The sequence below is a fragment of the Microtus pennsylvanicus genome, chromosome 3 (genome assembly GCF_037038515.1).
Source record: "Microtus pennsylvanicus isolate mMicPen1 chromosome 3, mMicPen1.hap1, whole genome shotgun sequence".
Lineage (NCBI taxonomy): Eukaryota > Metazoa > Chordata > Mammalia > Rodentia > Cricetidae > Microtus > Microtus pennsylvanicus.
This window is the reverse complement of record NC_134581.1, coordinates 125481684-125500266: the sequence shown is the minus strand read 5'-3', so window position 1 is coordinate 125500266 and position 18583 is coordinate 125481684. Positions and strand designations below refer to the sequence as shown.

The 18583-nt window shown below is 41.4% G+C and overlaps 1 protein-coding gene across 2 annotated transcripts in view; it reads left to right on the top strand.

The window, feature by feature from the left end:
• The first annotated feature begins 13 nt into the window (after positions 1 to 13).
• Tgs1 (trimethylguanosine synthase 1) overlaps positions 14 to 18583 on the top strand; it is a 36952-nt gene continuing 18382 nt past the window's right edge. The window contains exons 1-8 of one of the 2 annotated variants that reach the window (XM_075967041.1): positions 29 to 273; positions 2312 to 2394; positions 9404 to 9468; positions 10772 to 10941; positions 11282 to 12098; positions 13000 to 13117; positions 14856 to 14942; positions 17595 to 17769. In XM_075967041.1, coding sequence (XP_075823156.1) covers positions 10840 to 10941; positions 11282 to 12098; positions 13000 to 13117; positions 14856 to 14942; positions 17595 to 17769 — 1299 coding nt within the window. In that variant the 5' untranslated portion in view covers positions 29 to 273; positions 2312 to 2394; positions 9404 to 9468; positions 10772 to 10839. Of the gene's footprint in view, positions 274 to 2311; positions 2395 to 9403; positions 9469 to 10771; positions 10942 to 11281; positions 12099 to 12999; positions 13118 to 14855; positions 14943 to 17594; positions 17770 to 18583 lie in introns of both variants that reach the window. The other variant, XM_075967040.1, reaches the window with a different exon arrangement.

Sequence of the window (18583 nt, the reverse complement as noted above, 5' to 3'; positions counted from 1 at the left end):
TCCGGTAGTCGCCGTTGCTGCTTCCGTTGTGCCTGGCGGGCTCCGGGCTCGAGCGTTCCCGGGTGCGTTCCGGCTCCTCTGCCCCGGCCGCTGAGTCTGATCTCTGTCTCCAGCAACCGAGCAGAGGCCCAGCCCCGCCGGGGACAGGAGAGCCACCCCGGAGAACGAAATGTGCTGCGAGAAGTGGAGCCACGTGGCCGAAATGCTGCTCTTCATTGAAGACCGCGACGAGGAGGACACAATCCATTGCCTCTGCTCCCGGGCGTTTGTGGAGTAAGTCGTGACTGGCCTCTTCCTTTTTCTCCTTGCTCGGGACTCGGGATGTCGCTGAGGTCCAGTGAGGCTTTCCTGAAAGCCAGATGACCTGCTTCTAGGCCTGAGTGGTGGCTGCGGAAACTCGAAGCCCCTCAGTCGTGACGGGGTGGTCTCCTACTGCCATTGCTAAAGGAAAGATTAGTTCCGATTTTGATTTTTAAAGTGTGGTGGCTTTCATATGTTATTTCACACTTATAAACTAAGGCCAGTCTCAAAGTTGAGTGGGTTGGACGAGGTGGACCGGGCCTGTAATCACAGCACCTCAGTAGCAGAGGCAGGATCAGGAGGGGGGCTCGAGACCAGCTTCAGCTACACGGGTAAGATAGAGGTGTGAAGTGTAAACCAAAAGCTGTAACATAATGAGGCGAAAGTTCGAGGCAGAGCCCCCTTTTCAAACTGTAAAATCTTTTCCAACAGAAATTCACAAATTATTTGAGATGAAAGCCTTAAGTCTGTTGATAGCAGTGGTGGGGGACATGTTTGTTAAAAATTGCCTGAGTGGGACGAACCGACTGGTAGTAGAAGCACCGAAAAGAAAATTCGGACCTAGACATTCTTTTCACTATGTTAATAATATGAATTAAGCCACCTAAGTCGGTTTTTTGTTTGTTTGTTTATCCCTAGAAAATGTGTTTTTACCCCAGTGTCACGTGCTTCTCAATAAATTCAGATCTTTATGGAAGTGAATTTATAGCTTAAGATTTTAAGTTGATGGGTGCTCTTTCATTATGTACTCGGGGAAGAACTCTGAAAGTTTCTCAAAATAAAACACCATGTTAAATCTATTATCTAAAGATAGTGTCCTTATTGTAGTTGGGTGTGCATTTAATTCAGTGAAGGTTTTTGTTTTGGTTTTTTGTGTGTACTCCTTTTAGATATGCTGATGGGCAATTATGAGACTGAACCGGGCTACACGGATTTACTTCCTATGCAAAGGAGATCAATATTGTATTAAGATAGTTATCTACACAGTTATGCAATTAGTTATGGCTATGAAACAGGCCCGTGGTGCTCTGCTATGAATCTGTGGCAGGATCGAGAGTGGAAATTATGCAGCCTTGGGAAGGAAAAGAACTCCTCCATCTAGGGTCTTCTTGAAGACTATGTCAAGTCAAAGTCAAGAATGCCAGCATTTTTAACAAAACTTGCTGGGCAGTGAGATGGCTCAATGAGTAAAGGCCTTTACCCCCTATAATACTGAGGACCCGAGTTCAATCCCCAGGACCTACATGGTGGGAGGAGAGAATCAACCCCAAAAGTTTAAGACATGGTCTTACCAAATGACTCTGGCTAGCCTGAAACTCACTTTGTAGGTCAGGCTGGCTTCAAACTCCCAGAGCTCTGCCTGCCTCTGCCTCCCAATACTAGGATTAAAGGTGTGTACCACCACGCCGTGCTGTATATATTTTTCCTAAGAGAATGCTAAAATAATAGCCACGTTTAAGCAAAAGCATTTATGGTCTTCCTAGTTCCCAAATACTTTCTAGGAATGGCACCCAAGACTGAAATTTTACTTACAGTAAAAAATCTTAATTCCCCTAGACCAGTCATTCTCAACCTTCCTAATGCTGTGACCCATTAATACAGTTCCTCATGGTGACCTCCCAGCCATAAAGTTATTTTCATTTATAACTTTATACTACCTTGTACTACTTTATAACTGCCGTTTTGGTGCTGTTATGAATCATAATGTAAATATCTGTGTTTTTATTTTACACCAACCTGAACCGCTGCCCTGGCTATAATCCTATATCATCTGAAGCCGCTCTGTAATCTTATCTAAATTTCTTAACGACCCTTTGAGATAGAGCACCAGAAGCCACCAGAAACATGGCTGATGTGTTCAACTGAGGAATGAACCCCCAAAGATGAGGTCTTTGAACCATTGGTTCTCATCTAGTGGCACTATTTGGGAAGATGGTACATCACTTGGGCAGGCTTTGAGAGTTCATAACTGTCACTTCTGGTTTGCATTCTCTCTGCTTCATGTTTTCAGTTGAAGACGTGATCTCTCCACTTCCTGTTCCCGTTGCCTGCTGTCTTGTCTCCCCTGCCATTATGGACTCTCCCACTGGAATCGTAAGCCAAAATAAACTCTTCCCTACGTTGCTTTTGGTCGTGCTGTTTTACCACGGCAGCAGAAAGTAATTGGGACAGAAGTTGGTGTCAGAGAGTGGGCTGTCGCTGTGAAGAACCTGGCCATGTTGGGTTTGGCTTTTTTTGGGGGGGATGTGGAAGACTTTGGGACTTTGACTAGATAAGAGGTTGAGTGCTATAAGAAGAGTTTAGCTCTAGTGTTGAGAGTAAGGCAGACTGTGGAGGCTCAGCTCGAGGGAAACAGGGACTGTAATACTAACTCAGCCAATCCTATGATGCTTTGTTAAATTCTAGCTATTTCCTGCCTGTGTCCTGAGTTGGATTCATTTCTTTTGCAGAGAAACCTTCAGGAGTACATGACATTGAGTCTGATGTGATTGATACTGATTGCCCTTGCCCAGGTCGATAATAAAAAAGAGAGCAGTGGGGAAAAAGGAAATAGAAAAATGTAGTTTGGAGAGAAAGGGATCGCTGGACAGCTTATGTTACAGCCCAGGCTGTGCTGGGAGAGAGATGATAACTGTTAATGAGGTTAGCACAGTTAGGGGAGCCTCCTGCTCTGCACCAGGACAAAGTAGAGTGCCATGGGCTTCACCTAGCCAGCTCCTAGCTTGTGAGAGAGAAGGGTTTCAGGTTTCTGCTCCTGGAAAGCAGCTGCTCACAAAAGCTGCTGCAGTTGTGATCCCAGGAGCCCAGGATCCATCCCAGCCAAGCAGCAAAGCGCAGCAGTTCTCTATGTGGTGGTAGCTTTGGAGTCATGAAAGGTGTGAGAGAGTGAGGTCCTGGATTCTTCCTGAATGGTTTCAGAGAGCCTCTGAGAGAAGCCAGGCAACTTGTTACATGGCTGGAATCACTGTATAAAGTGAAGGCCCTAAAAAGCTATTGCCTGTAGTGAAAATGAATCCTTAGTGGAGACCCCAGTTAATGAAGATGCTAGAGCCATGAAACATCTGCCAAGACTTAATGCAGGGTCTGGAAATAGCACAAGAGGTGGATGTTGCAGTCAGCAAGGAGGTGGAGGACTGAGACATCTAAGCCCCCTTTGAAATTAAAAATTCGAGGCACAGGACATGGACCTACAATCTTGCTTTGGTCCACTGTTTCCTCACTGTGCCCCATTTTTCTTTCTGTGCCACTCTGTATTGCAAGTATATAGCTTGGTTATTGATTTTGCAAGGTGGGTACAGTTAAGAGATTTGTCTTGAGTCACAAAAATCTAAAATATGAACTATAGTTTAAATTCAAAATCTCAACTTTGGTTTCTACTGAATGTGGGTATTCATTTCATGTCATAAAATTGAGCCACGGGCAGGAGAGATGGCTCAGTGGTTAAGAGCATTGACTGTTCTTCCAGAGGACCTGAGTTCAATTCCCAACAACCACATGGTGGCACACAACCATCTGTAATGAGATCTGGCGCCCTCTTCTGGCCTGCAGACATACATGGAGGAAGAATGTTGTATACATAATAAATAAAATCTTTAAAAAAATAAAATAAAATTGAACCACAATTATAGATTAGAGACAGTCTAGGCTTCTACACCATCCTATATATTTGGACCCCCTGCCTACTTCCCTCTCTGTCTCCTCTTTTTCGACTGGTTTCCTTCAGCTTCGTAGGCTGCCTTTTATTCCCTGTAGGCTTTACTCAGAGTTCAGGTTGGTAGGACAGCTTCTTCCTTTTCACACTTACCCCATTTGTTTCTTGTAGACCTCTCGCCAAGGCCATTTCTCCAAAGAAATCTGTCTGTAGAGAAAGTTTATGTCAGTTTCAGTGAGTCAGAAGGTGCAAAAACAACTCTGTGTTACCAGCAACACCCAGAGGGCTTCTTAGAGACAGCTACTTAGATGAAGACAGAGTGTTTAACTTAAAAGCAAAAAAGAATCTTAGGAAGCTGGGTTGGAGGTTAAAAGATTTTAACACAGAGGTTAAGCATGAATATTCCTAGAAAGAAGACTGCTTATGAAAAGGAAACACACCAAGAACTTGGGATTGTGCTTCTCACAAGTGTCTGCTATGCCTTCTGCAATAGTTATATTAGTTACTTTGTTGCTGCTGCGATAGAACACCATGACCAAAAGCAACTTGCGCAAGCGTTTATTTTGGAGTACTTTTCCAGAGGAACAGTGCACATAATGGGAGGCCCGGCAGCAGGAAACCAAAGGAACGCAGTCTAGAGGTGGGCATGGCTAAATCCTGCCCCAAGTGATACATTTTGTCCAGCAAGTATGCACCACCTTCCTAAACAGTGCCCCTACCTGGGGACCAGTTTTCAAATACCTGAACCTATTGAGGACATTGATCATTGAACCACAGCTTTGTGGCACCCACAGGCTCATGACCTCTGTTTGGGTTTGTGTTGTATATGTGTATACAGAGCTTATATATGAATGGGTGCACACACTGTCTGCTTGAGGGGGCCAGAGGAGAATGCCTACTGCTCTCTTCTGTCCCTCTCTGCCGTATTCCTTTCAGATGGAGTCTGTCACTGAAACCCACAGCTTGCTGTTTTGGCCAGACTGACTGACTGGCCATTGACCGTTCTTGCCAAACCCTGGAGGGACAGGCATGCATAGCAGGGGTTCTTAGCTGGAGCTGATTTCTTTGTTCCTCTACCTACCCAATTTGGCCACAGTATTGTGGTTTGAATGAGGATGGCCCCATAGACTTATATGTTTGAATCCAGTCACTGGAACTATTTGGGAAGCATTAGGTGTGTCACTGGGGGTGAACTTTGAGGTTTCAGACTCCCACACCAGGCCTGGTCAGAATCAGTCTACTTATCTGTGTTGTGTGTCATGATGTGTTGGGTCCCCATCCCCCTACCTGCTGCCTGAGAATCAGAATGTAGAGCTCTCCAGCCACATTCCCATCTGCTTCCTGCCATAATGGTCATAGGCTAAGCAAACCCACAACTAATGCTTCATTTTATAAGAGTTGCCTTGGTCATGGTGTCCCTTGACAGCAGCAGAACTAAGAAGTATCTCAAAGAAAGCGTAGAACTTTACGATTCTACTAAAAAGTCGAGAAATTAACACAAAATAACCTAATCAATAAATGGACACATAAGACATTTCTCAAAAGATTAGATACAAATTATCAATAAATGCATGGGAAAATGTTCATCCTTAGACTTCAGGGAAATTTAAAACCCAAACTACTTAGAGATTCCATCCTACTCTGGAATAATTGTTCTTAAGAAAACAAATTACAGTCCTAGCAGTTCTCTAGAATTGAGTGAGAAAAGCTATGGAACTATTGGATGGAATCATCCATTATGAAAATCATCAAAAAAACAAAGCTACCTGGTAATCCAGATAGACCACTTCTGGTAATAGAGCCAAAGGAATCTAAGTTCACGTACTATAAAGTAACTGCTTATTGTGTATATTGTGGTAGTACTAGTCACAATAACCAAGTTAGGAGTCAGTCTAGGTATCCTTTAACAGATGAACAGGTAAATCAGCTGTGGTCTATAAAGAAAATGAAGTTGTCCCTTGAAAGCAAATGAACTGTGGATAATCATTTTCTCTCAGATGTGGAGTCTAGATTTTCTGTATGTGTGCACATATAGGATCTACACAACATGAGAAATAAAATGTGGAGTATTTGGTGCATGGTACAATATGTGTGCCAATACTGTACCACTGTAGCATCCAGGTTGGGGACAGCTAGAGAAAAGGAAAGTGGCTGGCAGGGAGGGGAGCAAAAGATAATGGGGGACATTACTGGTGAAAGTATATGGTAGATTTGAAATCCGTCAGTGTGCAATGATTATGCTAATAAAACTTTTTAAAAGAAAGAATTAAAATGCAGAAAATTTACTAGTGAATCTCTGTAGCACTAATAAAACAAAAATAATAAAGCCCCAGAGAAGAAAACTTTAAGCAGGAGAATGAAATGGTTGTATCAGTTTGCCCCAGCCATTACATTAACATTTTTAAAAGATTCAGCTGGTTTATAGAAGGACCACTCAAACTTAGAGTGGGGAAGAGAATATAGTAGTTTCTAGCCTGTTGGGAGGAGGGCCTGCTTGTTGATTCCGACTGCCCAGAACCAAAATAGTTACACAGAAACTGTATCATTTAAATCACTGCTTGGCCCCTTAGCTCTAGCTTCTTATTGGCTAACTCTTACATATTAATTTAACCCATTTCTATTAATCTGTGTATCACCACAAGGCTATGGCTTACCAATTAAAGTTTCAGTGTCTGTCTGCTGCGGACCTACATGGCTTCCTCTGACTCCCTCCTTCTTTTTCCCAGTATCAGCTTAGTTTTCCCTGCCTAGCTCTGTTCCCCTATAGCTCTGCTATAGGCCCAAAGCAGTTCCTTTTTTAACTAATGATATTCACAGCATACGGAGGGGAATCCCACATCACTAGCCCAGTATAGGCTTTATAGTAAGACCATATCACAACACAATTTTTAAAATTAGAAACGGCAATAGAAAAGGGATGGGGGGAGAGGATGAGTAGCTCTGGGGATTGGATTGAGAAGAGTAAAGTAAGGTAAGAGCATATAAAGGACAAGAGCCATTCATCAGAATACAAAATATCTATACTATGATGTAAGATTGTGTGCTTAGAATAAGGCCTGCAAGCCTTAGCCTTCATTAACACCTTACCCCTCCAACAGCTATTTCTAAAGGTTGTGGTTTATCGGCACGTTGTAAAGAGTGCTTTTCCTTCTATTTCTGTATATTCATATTTCTTAATGTTGGTGTAGATTTTTTTTTCTAAGACAGATTCTCACTATGTATCCCAAGTTAGCCTCACCTCAAACCTGTGTATTCTTCCTGCCTCAGCCTCCAGGGTACTGGGATTATAGATGTGTGACACTTTACCTAGCCTGACATTTAGTTCATTGAAAGTTATAGTCCATTGCCGTTGTTGATACTTCTTTTCATACAATCTTTAATGTTCCCAGTGAGAGACCTTTTGGAGTGGCTGTTATTGCCCACATGACATGACATGCCCTTGACACAGATAGCCCAGACTTCTCTGTCCAGGCGAGTTGGTTCTTTTAGTAGGTAGTAGTACTTGCCTTGAGTTTCTTTCCATTATTGTGATGAAAATGGACTGGAATATTTGCAACTTAGAGAAGAAAGGGTTCATTCCAGCTGTCAGCTCCAGGGTTCAGTCTGATGGCAGAAGATACAAAATAATCCCACATTAGTTCAGAATTATGTATAATAAAAGGCTATTTATTTAGGGGAGACTTATGGATCACTGTCCTAGATCACAGTCCTCTGCACGAAGGGGGAGCAGGAACAGATTCTAACAGCCAGAAGTGAGAGCTGGAAGCAAGAGAGCGAACACAGGCTTGACAGCTGCATTTATATATAAGAGACAATGCCCAAGTGGGCTAGTATCGCAGGTCTCATTCAGGCCACAGTTGGAAGGGAAAGGCAGTATGAATGCATGCATGCTATTCTGTCCATTTTCAAACTTCAGAATGCCCAAGATCAGACGTGCTGGGGAATGATGCCACCCCCTTGTGGGTAGGCCTCCTACATCAGTTAATGCAATTAAGATAACCCTCACAAGCATGGACCCTTCCAGGGGTTCTGAATCGTGTCAGATTGCCAGTTAAAGAACCGTCCCAGAACTTTAAAACTAATACCTGTGTGTTCGTTGTGTTTGTTGTTCCTGTGTCTTCTCAGTACAGTTACACAGTATCCATATGAACTGTAGTATATATAGGAATGTGTGTGTTTGCATATATGTACACATTCAACATTTTAAACTGCTTCTATACTTGCTGTGTATGTAATGCCATGAGTTTATAATACTGAACCAATATCTTGGGTTCTTCACAGCCTTTCAGGTTTCCAAATAATGTCTTGTATTCAATATATTCTTAGCTGACCTCGTTTAACAAGGCAATTCTTAGCTGTCTTCCTCAATATGTTCCCCTATTTGTTCATTTTAGCCATAATGGTAATCATGCTGACACTCCATATCTGTGGGTGCCAGTAGACAAAACAAACACTAATGCCTGTGTGAGGCTCCCACTCCTCCTTACCCACAGTGCTTGTGTTCCTGGTGGATAGCGGGACTAGCATTTGCACTTTATCTCCTTCCTAGTCACTGTTCTGGGAGTAGCTATCTAGCTTATATTTCATAGCAAGCACACAAGAGTTTTATTTTATGAAGTTTATTGTAAGTTCACCAGAAATTAGTATCAATGCCAGGCATGGTCATTCATACCTATAATCCTAGCAGTTGTAATACTCAAAGGGGGTGGTCCTATGGTGAGACCCTATCAAAGGAAGGAGACAGGAGGAGGTAGTTTTCAGCTACAATGTGTAGTACATGTTTATATAGTGTTCTGTAGGTTTATTTTAGTAATGAAATTCCAGTTATAGTAATTAAAAAACTTAGAAATAGGTGTGCTGAGGAAAAGCTGAGTAAGAATTGTGTAATAGATATTCCTCCTATTATAAGTACATTGCAGTATGCATACAGCTTTATATGGGTAAGCTCAACCTTTCCACTATTGGAATATATTTAGATGTTACCAAAAAACATATTTTCCCCCAATATCCAGGAGAAATTCCAGGTGATTTTAAAGGTTAGTAATTCTAAGTGCTATCATATGTTTTATATAGTCAATTTTTACAACTCCGTGAGAGACATTATTGCCTCTATGTGGGTAATAAAAATGCATTAGCAGGGGTTGGAGAGATGGCTCAGTGGTTAAGAGCATTGCCCGCTCTTCCAAAGGTCCTGAGTTCAATTCCCAGAAACCACATGGTGGCTCACAACCATCTGTAATGAGGTCTGGTGCCCTCTTCTGGCCTGCAGGCATACACACAGATAGAATATTGTATACATAACAAATAAATATTTTTTAAAAAAATGCTTTAGCAGGTTACTATTCAATTTTTTTTTAACCATTTTATTAGCTAATCTTTGACTGTTAACCCATTCTTCTTTCCGGGTTTATAGTTAACTTATTCCAATGGACTATTTATTTTGCTTCACAGGGATCGAAAACTATACAACTTGGGATTAAAAGGCTACTATGTCAGAAGCAGTGACAATAATGCAGGTAATGTAAAGAAGACTGCACGGCCCTTTTATTTATATATATTTATGTATATAACTTGTGCCGATATGTTGTGCTTGCTGGCATAAAGTGGTGAATAGCATGAGTAGTAAGCAAATCTGTAATTGTAGACCCTGCCTTCACACTTGCGTGCGTACACATTTTAGATCCCCGTCAAAGCTGTCTTTTCTTTTCCTGTAGCTTGTATTGGCTTGGCTTAGACTTTCCTTTGTCCGCCATTCCTTCCTGATTTGTAACTATTAGCCTGGAATGTGAAACGTTTTTAAGCCTTTTTTTTTTAAAAAACTTTATGATACTGGTATTTTGCCTGCGTGTATGTAAGTGTGCTGCAAGCATGGAGCACCCTTAGAAATGAGAAGGCACCAGTCCCCCGAACTGTAATCCTGGGTGGTGTGGGCTACCATTTGGGGTTGGGAACCCAGCCCTGACCCCCAGGAGAGCAGCCAGTCCACTGAGCCATGTCTCCAGCCTGAATTTGAAGTTTAGAAAAGCAGAAAACATGAAATCCTCTGTCTGATTTTTACAGTAAAGGTAGATTAGGATGAATCCCTAGCAACCATCTCCACCCAGCCTTTTGCCTGAAGTACTGTGACTTCACGTTATACCTTCTCAGACTTCCCTAGTCCGTTTCTCCTTCCACATAAACTTAGGTTTCTCAGAATGAGCAGAACTGCAGCACAAGTTAAAAGCCAGACAGCCCCAGTATAGTCTGTCATAGTTGCCTTCGAATACTTTCTCAAAGATAAAGCAAGGTTTCTTACTGTGCTGTAGATATAAGGATTCTGTGAGCACTAGACTGCTACTGAACCTGAGAAGATGTGTTCTCATGAGAGGACCACAGAATTAGTAGATCTGTGCTGGCCTGGACTTCCGCGATTTTGTTAGATGGAGTAGTTAATGGAATACCCTTCACTGCTTAGATAGGTGTCTTTTTTTTCTCACTGAAGAAGCTCTTTGGTAGAATTTCATACATGAGATTTCTTTATTGATGTCTATTTCTGTTGTCTGAATTCTGAAGTTGGAGTATTTTTCTTTTTTATTGAGTCGAAAATGTGTGTGTATGTGGGTTTTTTTGTGTGTTTTGTGTTGTTTTTTGAGGCAGAGTCACTATATATAGATCAGCTGGCCTGAAACTTAGTTTATTTTTGAGTTTTTGGTTTTTTAAATATGTAAAACAAGTGTGGGCAAATCATGTAAGTGTTCTGGATCTCAGATCCTGAAATGGGGATAAGAAAGGCTGCTTTTCCATTTTCCCTACAATGAAGCTAACAGATGCTGTCTGTAGGAGACCAAGCTACAGAAGAAGAGGAAGATGATCATTCCCCTGGCACCACAGAATCACACAGCAAAGACATGAGCCCAGATGAAAGTGAACTTGATTCAGAGGCCAAACTCATGAGGAGTATGGGATTGCCAATTCAGTTTGGAAGAGTGTCTGCCCATAAGAGTTTTGAGGTATTAATCTATTTTTACTATTTCTATGTCTTGCTTTTCAAAAAAAAAAACAGTGTAACATATTCTGTTTTTATTTACAATCAAATTCATTCATTGTTAGAACATTTTACTCATATATATTATAACTAAATGGCAAGTTGGGATAGATCCCATGTATAACTTGAATTCTTCATAAGAATCGCTTGTGTATTAAAGACCCACCGTGGGAGTTTGAGTGTGGTTTTGGTTATATTACTCTTCAAATAGACTCAGGCTTGTTATCTTTGCTCTGATGTAAGTGTCTGTGAATACTAGAAATAGTTATAGTAGACTCAGGCATGCTATCCTTGCTCTGATGTAGGTGTCTATGAATACTAAAAATAAATTTAAAGTGAAGCAGAAAAGGAGAAAGCACCAGAAGAAGTACTTGGATGAAATGATCCAAGAGTCGTGGAGAGATGACTGTGAAGACGACGATGCTGTAGTGTCAGATGACCCACCGTCAGTTGAGCACTGTGACAGCAGCAGAACATGTGAACTCCAGAACAAAACAGATACCGAGACAGAAAACCTTGCCGTTGAAACTACACCGTCACCAAAGCTAGAGGTCACAGAGAACTGGGAAAGGTATTGGAATGTATATGGAGAAGGGCTGTTGTGGCAAAGCTGGCAGGAAAAGCATCCAGATCAGACACAATCTTCTGAACCTTGGAACCTCCCTGATACAAAGGAAGAATGGGAGCAACATTATAGTCAGCTTTATTGGTATTATCTGGAACAGTTTCGGTATTGGGAAGCTCAGGGTTGGACTTTTGCAGCCTCACAAGACAGTGGTCTAGATGCTGATGCTCAAACAGAAGCTGACAGAAGAGACGAGAGCGGCATGAAAGTGGATTTACTGTCTCATTCGTCTTCACCAAACACCGCTGATGATGAAAGCTCTGACTCAAACGATAAAGATCATGATGACATACTTGCTGGAATTAACAATATAATTCTGAGTTCGGAGGAAGTAGAACAGAGCCAGTTAGAGTCCTCCGTACGCTGTGACAAGCAGCAGCTGAGTGAGAGTAGCAGCGGCAAAGAGTGTCCTGCCTCTGGAGGACATGACCCCAGTAATGGAACACCCAAGGAAAGTAATGCATCTGGGGACAGAAGCACAGACCAACCAGCTCAAGGTAGGCTGGCTGTCCAGACTTACTCTGTCAGGTAATGGTTATCAAGCAGTCTACTAAGTCTCATGCAATAGCCAGCTTTATTTAGAGTATTAGACAGTTTATACTCTGAGGAATAAAAGAGAGTCACTTGAGCAAAGTGTATCACAAGGACAAGGTTCAGGTAGCAAAAAACGTGGTTTTCCATAGGCGCATAAAAAGATAATAATAGCCAGTTGTAATGAATAATCTGAAATAAACTCCTATCTGCTACATCTGGGAGGAGCATGGAAATACGTTCCAAGACTCTTGGAAGATGTTCCAATATCTCCCTACTGTTGAACTTAAGAAATGTGCCTGCCAGGTCAGTGGGAGGGCCCAGCAGGTAAAGGCACTTGCCTAGCAACCTGAGTTTGAGCTCCAGAATCCACATAGTTGGAGGACCTACTCCTACAGGTTGTCCTGTGACCTCAACACTCAGGTCATGCATACTTCCTCCCCATCTCATCCATTCAGATTAATTGATTTTTTAGGAAAATGAATATACCTGCCAGCAGTTACCAGAAAGGTAAGGTTGTAGCCTGTAGAGTGCTTTGTATAGATCTGGACAAAGTAGTTTTAGTTTGCTTTTTAAAGCACAGCTGTGCTTCATTTAGGTAGGGAGATGAAGTTCTGGGCGCTTTCTTACCAGGTGATGATCTCATGCTCTGTATACAGCAGAGGATGCTAAAATGAGTTGTGATAAGATCACATGAAACCACCATTGACTGTTCAAATACACAGTGCCTTATAGACTGAAAATACCTGACTATGTAGTTAGATCATGAAGCCTTAATCTTACCAGGCATAGCTATAATTACTCCTTTGGAGATAATAGAAAAATTGCCAGGCCTCAAGGAAGATACACTATAATCTCTCTCCTTAGAGTTGAAGGAGTCTTCAGGACCAGACACAGGCAAAGATCCAGCATACCCTAACAGGGCTGATGGTAATGAGAGTGATGATGATCCACCTGAGCAGAAGCCCAGCAGAGTGAAGAGAGGGTAAGTTACCCATGACCTAGCCTGCAACTCTGTACTGTAAACAAAAGGGGGATCTATGGGTCAGGCTTTTAGACACTGTCGTATCCTAATTCTGCCCATCATAACTCTAAATTTATTAGTTCCTCATCTATAAAATGAGACTGTTAGGTTGCCTGGAGCTGTCCACAGTGTGTGACAGTAATTATTGAAGTTCATACTGTAAAGTCCAGTGTGTACAAGTGCAGGCACTGTAGATAGAAGGAATGGATAGATCACTACAGAACTGGAGCATTAGTTGGAGATATTGCATTTCTTTGTCGTGTTCCACATAAGACTTTCCTTCCAGATAGCATCTAGAACAGTGATGTGCAAACTCTGAAGTCTGAGTAACTTCGTTCAGAAAGCATGCCACTGCTACTGCTGCCTTACCTCACCTAGTAAACTTCGCTTATTAATTGTCCGCTATTTGGTACCAGTTCCTAGGGGAACTTTGTGCTTATATTTAGTAGGTACTCAATAAAGTAATGAGTTTGGCTTACTTGGAAAACAAACAGTCATTTCTTGCTGTGTTCTGCTTGATGCTATCTATGAGTCATGTAATCAGGGTTTCTAAAGGCACCTGTTTAAGGCACTTGTTGATTCTGTGATGAAAAAAGCTTGGAAAAAAGGCTTGTTTGGACTATGGGTTTGAGTACAGCCCCATCATAGCAGGGGAGGCATATCGATGGAAGCAACTCGGTGGGGTTTTGACTGTAGACTCCTGAGCTGTTTGCATTGCATTGATAAGCAGAGAGAGATAAGGACTAGTTTTTTTTTTTCCTCCTGTCTGAGACCCCATTTGGAGTGGTTCTTCCCTCCCTGTCAGAACTCTAGGAAACCCCTCAAGACATAGACAGAGGTATGTTTTCTAAATGTTCCAAGTTAATGAAGTCGAAAGTAAAGATTTACCACCACAGGCCCAAGAGGTAGAGTCTCCTAGGTGCAGCCACTTAGCGCCTGCACCACAGCCTTACTTAAAAATTGCTTTCTAGTTCCACTTATGTGTATATTCAGAAGGTGGTGCGTGAGGTGCCCAAGGAGGCCAGAAGAGGGCATCAAATTCCTTGGCGTTAGAGTCCCAGGTGGTTGTGATTTTCTCAGTGTGGGTGCTGGAAACAACATTGGTCTTCTGAGAGCTGTAAGTGCTCTTAACCTCTGAGCCCCCATCGTATTCCTACTAACATTTCTTCTATTTAAAAAAAAAGTGGCCCAATTGATACTTCACAACTTTTTTTTTTAATTTTCGCTACAGAAAATTAATGTCAGGCTTCAGCTTTTGCTGGGGTTTTTCCAAAGGCAACCCAAGAAATACATATTTATACCATCTTCAGGATTAGAGGTAGAATACTTAAAGACTTTAGGACCGGGGACTGGAGAGGTGTTCTGTAGTTAAGAGCACTTGCTGCTTTTTTGAAGGACCTGAGTTAGGTCCCAAGCACCCTAAGTATCAGACAGCTCACAACAGCTTCAGAGCACCTGAGCCTACTCTCTGCCTCCATAGGCACCTGTATTCACATGCACACACACCTACATAGGTAGATACACATGCATACGATTGTAAATAAAATCTCTAAGTTGAAAGGGTATAATGCTTGTTAGTATGCTTCAAACACTGCCGAGTACATTGAGTACCTTCTCCAGACCTCCAGGTTTGTGTGATACTGTTCACTCTGAAAGGGGTGGCTTATCACTATTTTTGTTTTTATTTTTGCTTTTTTAGCCATGAATTGGACATTGATGAAAACCCAGATACAGAAGTTGATGACAATGGTTTCCTTCTAGGATTCAAGCATGGCTCAGGACAAAAGTAAGAGCTGTCTCTAGAAATCCTAATAACTTCTCTTTGATATTCATGTCGAGTGTGTGTGTGTGTGTGCGTGTGTGCATGTGTGCGTGTGTGTGTGTGAACTGTATTGATAACATTGCAAATAATACAATACAACACCAACTTCTGTTAGAAGATTAACAATAAAAATTGTATTATATATTTGATGTATTCACTGTATTAACTGAGTTGCACTGAATGGCAACCAAATGTTACTCCTCTGTTTCACAGATAAGCAGCTGGAGGTCACAGACATTTTGACCAATCTAGATCACATTTCACAAAGGGCTTAAGCTCAGATGTTAGAATTCTAGTTAAGGTTCCCACCTGGCATCTTGTTGCACTCACCCTCTGTGCTTCTAAAGACTGGGAAGCATACCATGTAGCCAATAGATGAAAATTCCGATGTTTCATAACTAGGTACATAGGTTACTTAAAGTAGGATGCGTAATGCATAGTTCACAGCTTGCTTTGCACAGCTGATGCTGTTTTCCCTTTCTTTCTGACACACACAGCATTTATACCTCATCCTTTTAGTGAATGTATCATATTCAATTCTCCATCCACAGTAGTACCATCCAGATTATTCCCTAAGATCAAAGCATGATGTCTATTACCCATGCATCCCATTGTTCTCTCCTTGATGGCAAGGTCAGTACATTGTGTGGCGATACCAAAATTCGTTCAGTCATTTGCCTTTTAAAGGGCATTTGGGTTGTTGCTTATCTTATGCTATTACACATAAACAAAATGTGTAATAGCTGTGAAAATTTGTGTCTAGAAACCTAAGTTTTCTCTAGGTTTCAGTGCCCAGATGTTAAAGCGAAATAACTGATTTTATCTCATGACAGCAAGACTTAGCTGAGTGGGTAAGACAGCCTCAGTATGTACTGTGGAAGTCAGCTTTCCCTGTTCTTTGATTACATGTTTCTAAGGGTTCAGACTTAGAGTCACATATGTGTTAGGAAATAACCTGTGTATCATGAATTCTGCAGGGAAAGAAAATGAGAATGGCTTCATGATTAGTGTATAAATTGACTCCAGATTAGTTCAAAAATACATGCTTAAAACTAAAATCAGTAAATCACTTCTAAAGTTACCTCTTAGGTACAAAAGACGGTAGTAGCTCGTATAGTCACATTAGGCTAAAGAGGGTGCAGTTTGACAATGCATATAAAATTAGACTTCTGTTTAGCTCTTGGTAGTATACACTTACAGAGGTAAATTTTATTGCCTGGGATTTAACTTTTGTCTCTTCTATTTAGAAATAGAATTCTATTTAAAAGAGAAAGATTATTTTATGATGACTTGAGGAAATTTTGTGGGACTTGATACATAAATGAAAACTGCGGCCGACAGATAAAATCTCAGCAATGGAATCAGATCTTCTCTAGACTAAGCTGTTCTTTGTTGTATGGAGGCCCCTTGTACCTGGCTGCTCAGCCCCAAAATAACCACACAGAAATTATATTAATTAAATCACTGCTTGACCCATTAGCTCTAGCTTCTTATTGGCTAACTCATACATCTTAATTTAACCTATTTCTATTAATCTGTGTATCACCACGTGACTGTGGCTTACATGGTAAAGTTTCAGCATCTGCCTCCAGTGGGGCTACATGACTTCTCTCTTGACTCCACCCTTCTTTCTCCCAGCATTTAATTTAGTTTTCCCCGCCTAGTTCTGTTCTGCCCTGCTATAGGTACAAAGCAGTTTTTTTTATTAACCAGTGCTATTCACAGCATAGAGAGGGGAATCTCTACATTAATTGGAACATCTCCAAATATGTTTTGAAGCCTGTAGCACAATTAATAAAAACGCAGAGACAGATATTGGGGTTCATCCTAAAGGTCAGAAAAGCAAAACAGCCAGCCATTTGCTCTTACCTCTATTTCAGTCCGAAATGGCACTCCTGCCTCCAGGAACTTCAGAATGAGACTGTGTCTGAGAGCTGTTTCCCCCACATCCCTTTATATTCCTCTGTAGGACTGGGATTAAGGTGTGCACCACTACTGCCCAGTTTCAGTGGCAAACTAGTGTGGCTACTGGGATTAAAGGTGTGTGTCACCACTGTCTGGTCTGCAAGACTGACCGGTGGGGCTGTTTTACTCTCTGATCTTCAGGCAAGCTTTATTAAAATACAAATGAAATGCCACTGCATAAGCCTTTGTCATCACTATAAGGAAAGTTTCCCTAACAAGGAAATGCATTTTTGTTTTGTTTTTGCAGTCGGCTAGAGTTTCTACTTTATAATCTACAGTAGAAATGTATTTTAGTTATGGTGGTGTACACTTATAATCCCAGCTTTCAAGAATTTCAGGCAAGAGAATCAAGAATTTAAGACAAACCTGGGCATATAACCCTATATATAACCTATCTCAAACATATAACCCTATCTCAAACAGAAAAAAAATCGGCTTGCTAGTCTAATCATTAGTGTAAGAAACTGTAAGTAATATGTGATCTCATTTTCAAAATTTATGAAGATTAAAATGGTGCTTAAAACAAGCAAATACTAATGAAAATCATTAATTTTGGTTAATTTGATTTTGGGGGTTTTGTTGTTTGCTTTTCTATATGGGAAAGTTTTTCTAGAATTTAACATGTGAGTCACTTCTTTTGGTCTGATCCAGATATGGTGGAATCCAAAATTTCAGTCATCGGCAGGTCAGATATCTAGAGAAGAACTTGAAATACAAGTCAAAGTACCTGGATATGCGCAAGCAGATGACTGTGAAGAACAAACACATCCGGTTCACAGAAGAGTTGGGGAAACCCCTTCTCAAGAAGAGTAAAGTGCGAAATAAGGTGTGCACACGCTTGCCCTGGCTGACACAATCACAGCTTGTAACTTGGCTCCTCCTTCAAAATCGAGGGGTACCTCTATTGTTGTTCTCTGGCTTTATGAAGGTATATATTACATAGACTGGATTGGGAGCGGGGAGGAAATCGAGGTAATATGAAGAAAGGTGTTTGAAACTGCGACATTAGAGCACCTAGGAAGGTAAGCCAGCTGGATTGTTTTGCCCGTGTAGTACAGGCAAGGACAAGGGGAAGTTTTTTGACCTGTATCACACAAAGTGGAATCTGAACTCATCCAAGATTGGTCACACTTGGAAGTCAGGCTTGACCCAAGAGTGTTGCATACAAGCCCACATATTTGATTCTCACTGTAACCGCAAGTCAAGATCCCTCCTGGTCTTTGCTATCAAGAAATAGAAAACAAGTTAGAGAATCATGTGACTGATGAGTTCTTCCCTGGGGAGGGGCCATTGATGATGAGCAGAGACTTCATGTCTTAGATGTTGTCACCCTTTAAGGGCAGGGAGCACAATCTCAGGCTTCTGAAGGTCTTTGTAGTAGTCTCAGGGTGTATTATACTTTCTGACTTCAGCATTCTGACAAAGCATTCTACAAGTTGATAAATAGTTCCATCATCATCATTATTATTATTATATTTCAGATTGATCAGTGCTGGTGATACTTAGTGAATATTTTAATGGCCCTTTCTTACATCTGCAAGAGCAGCATGTGCTCTTAGCTACTGAGCATCTCATCCTCACCCATCTCTCCTGCCTCTGATTTTAAGACAAGTTGGCACTATTCTGTTGATATTATGTAA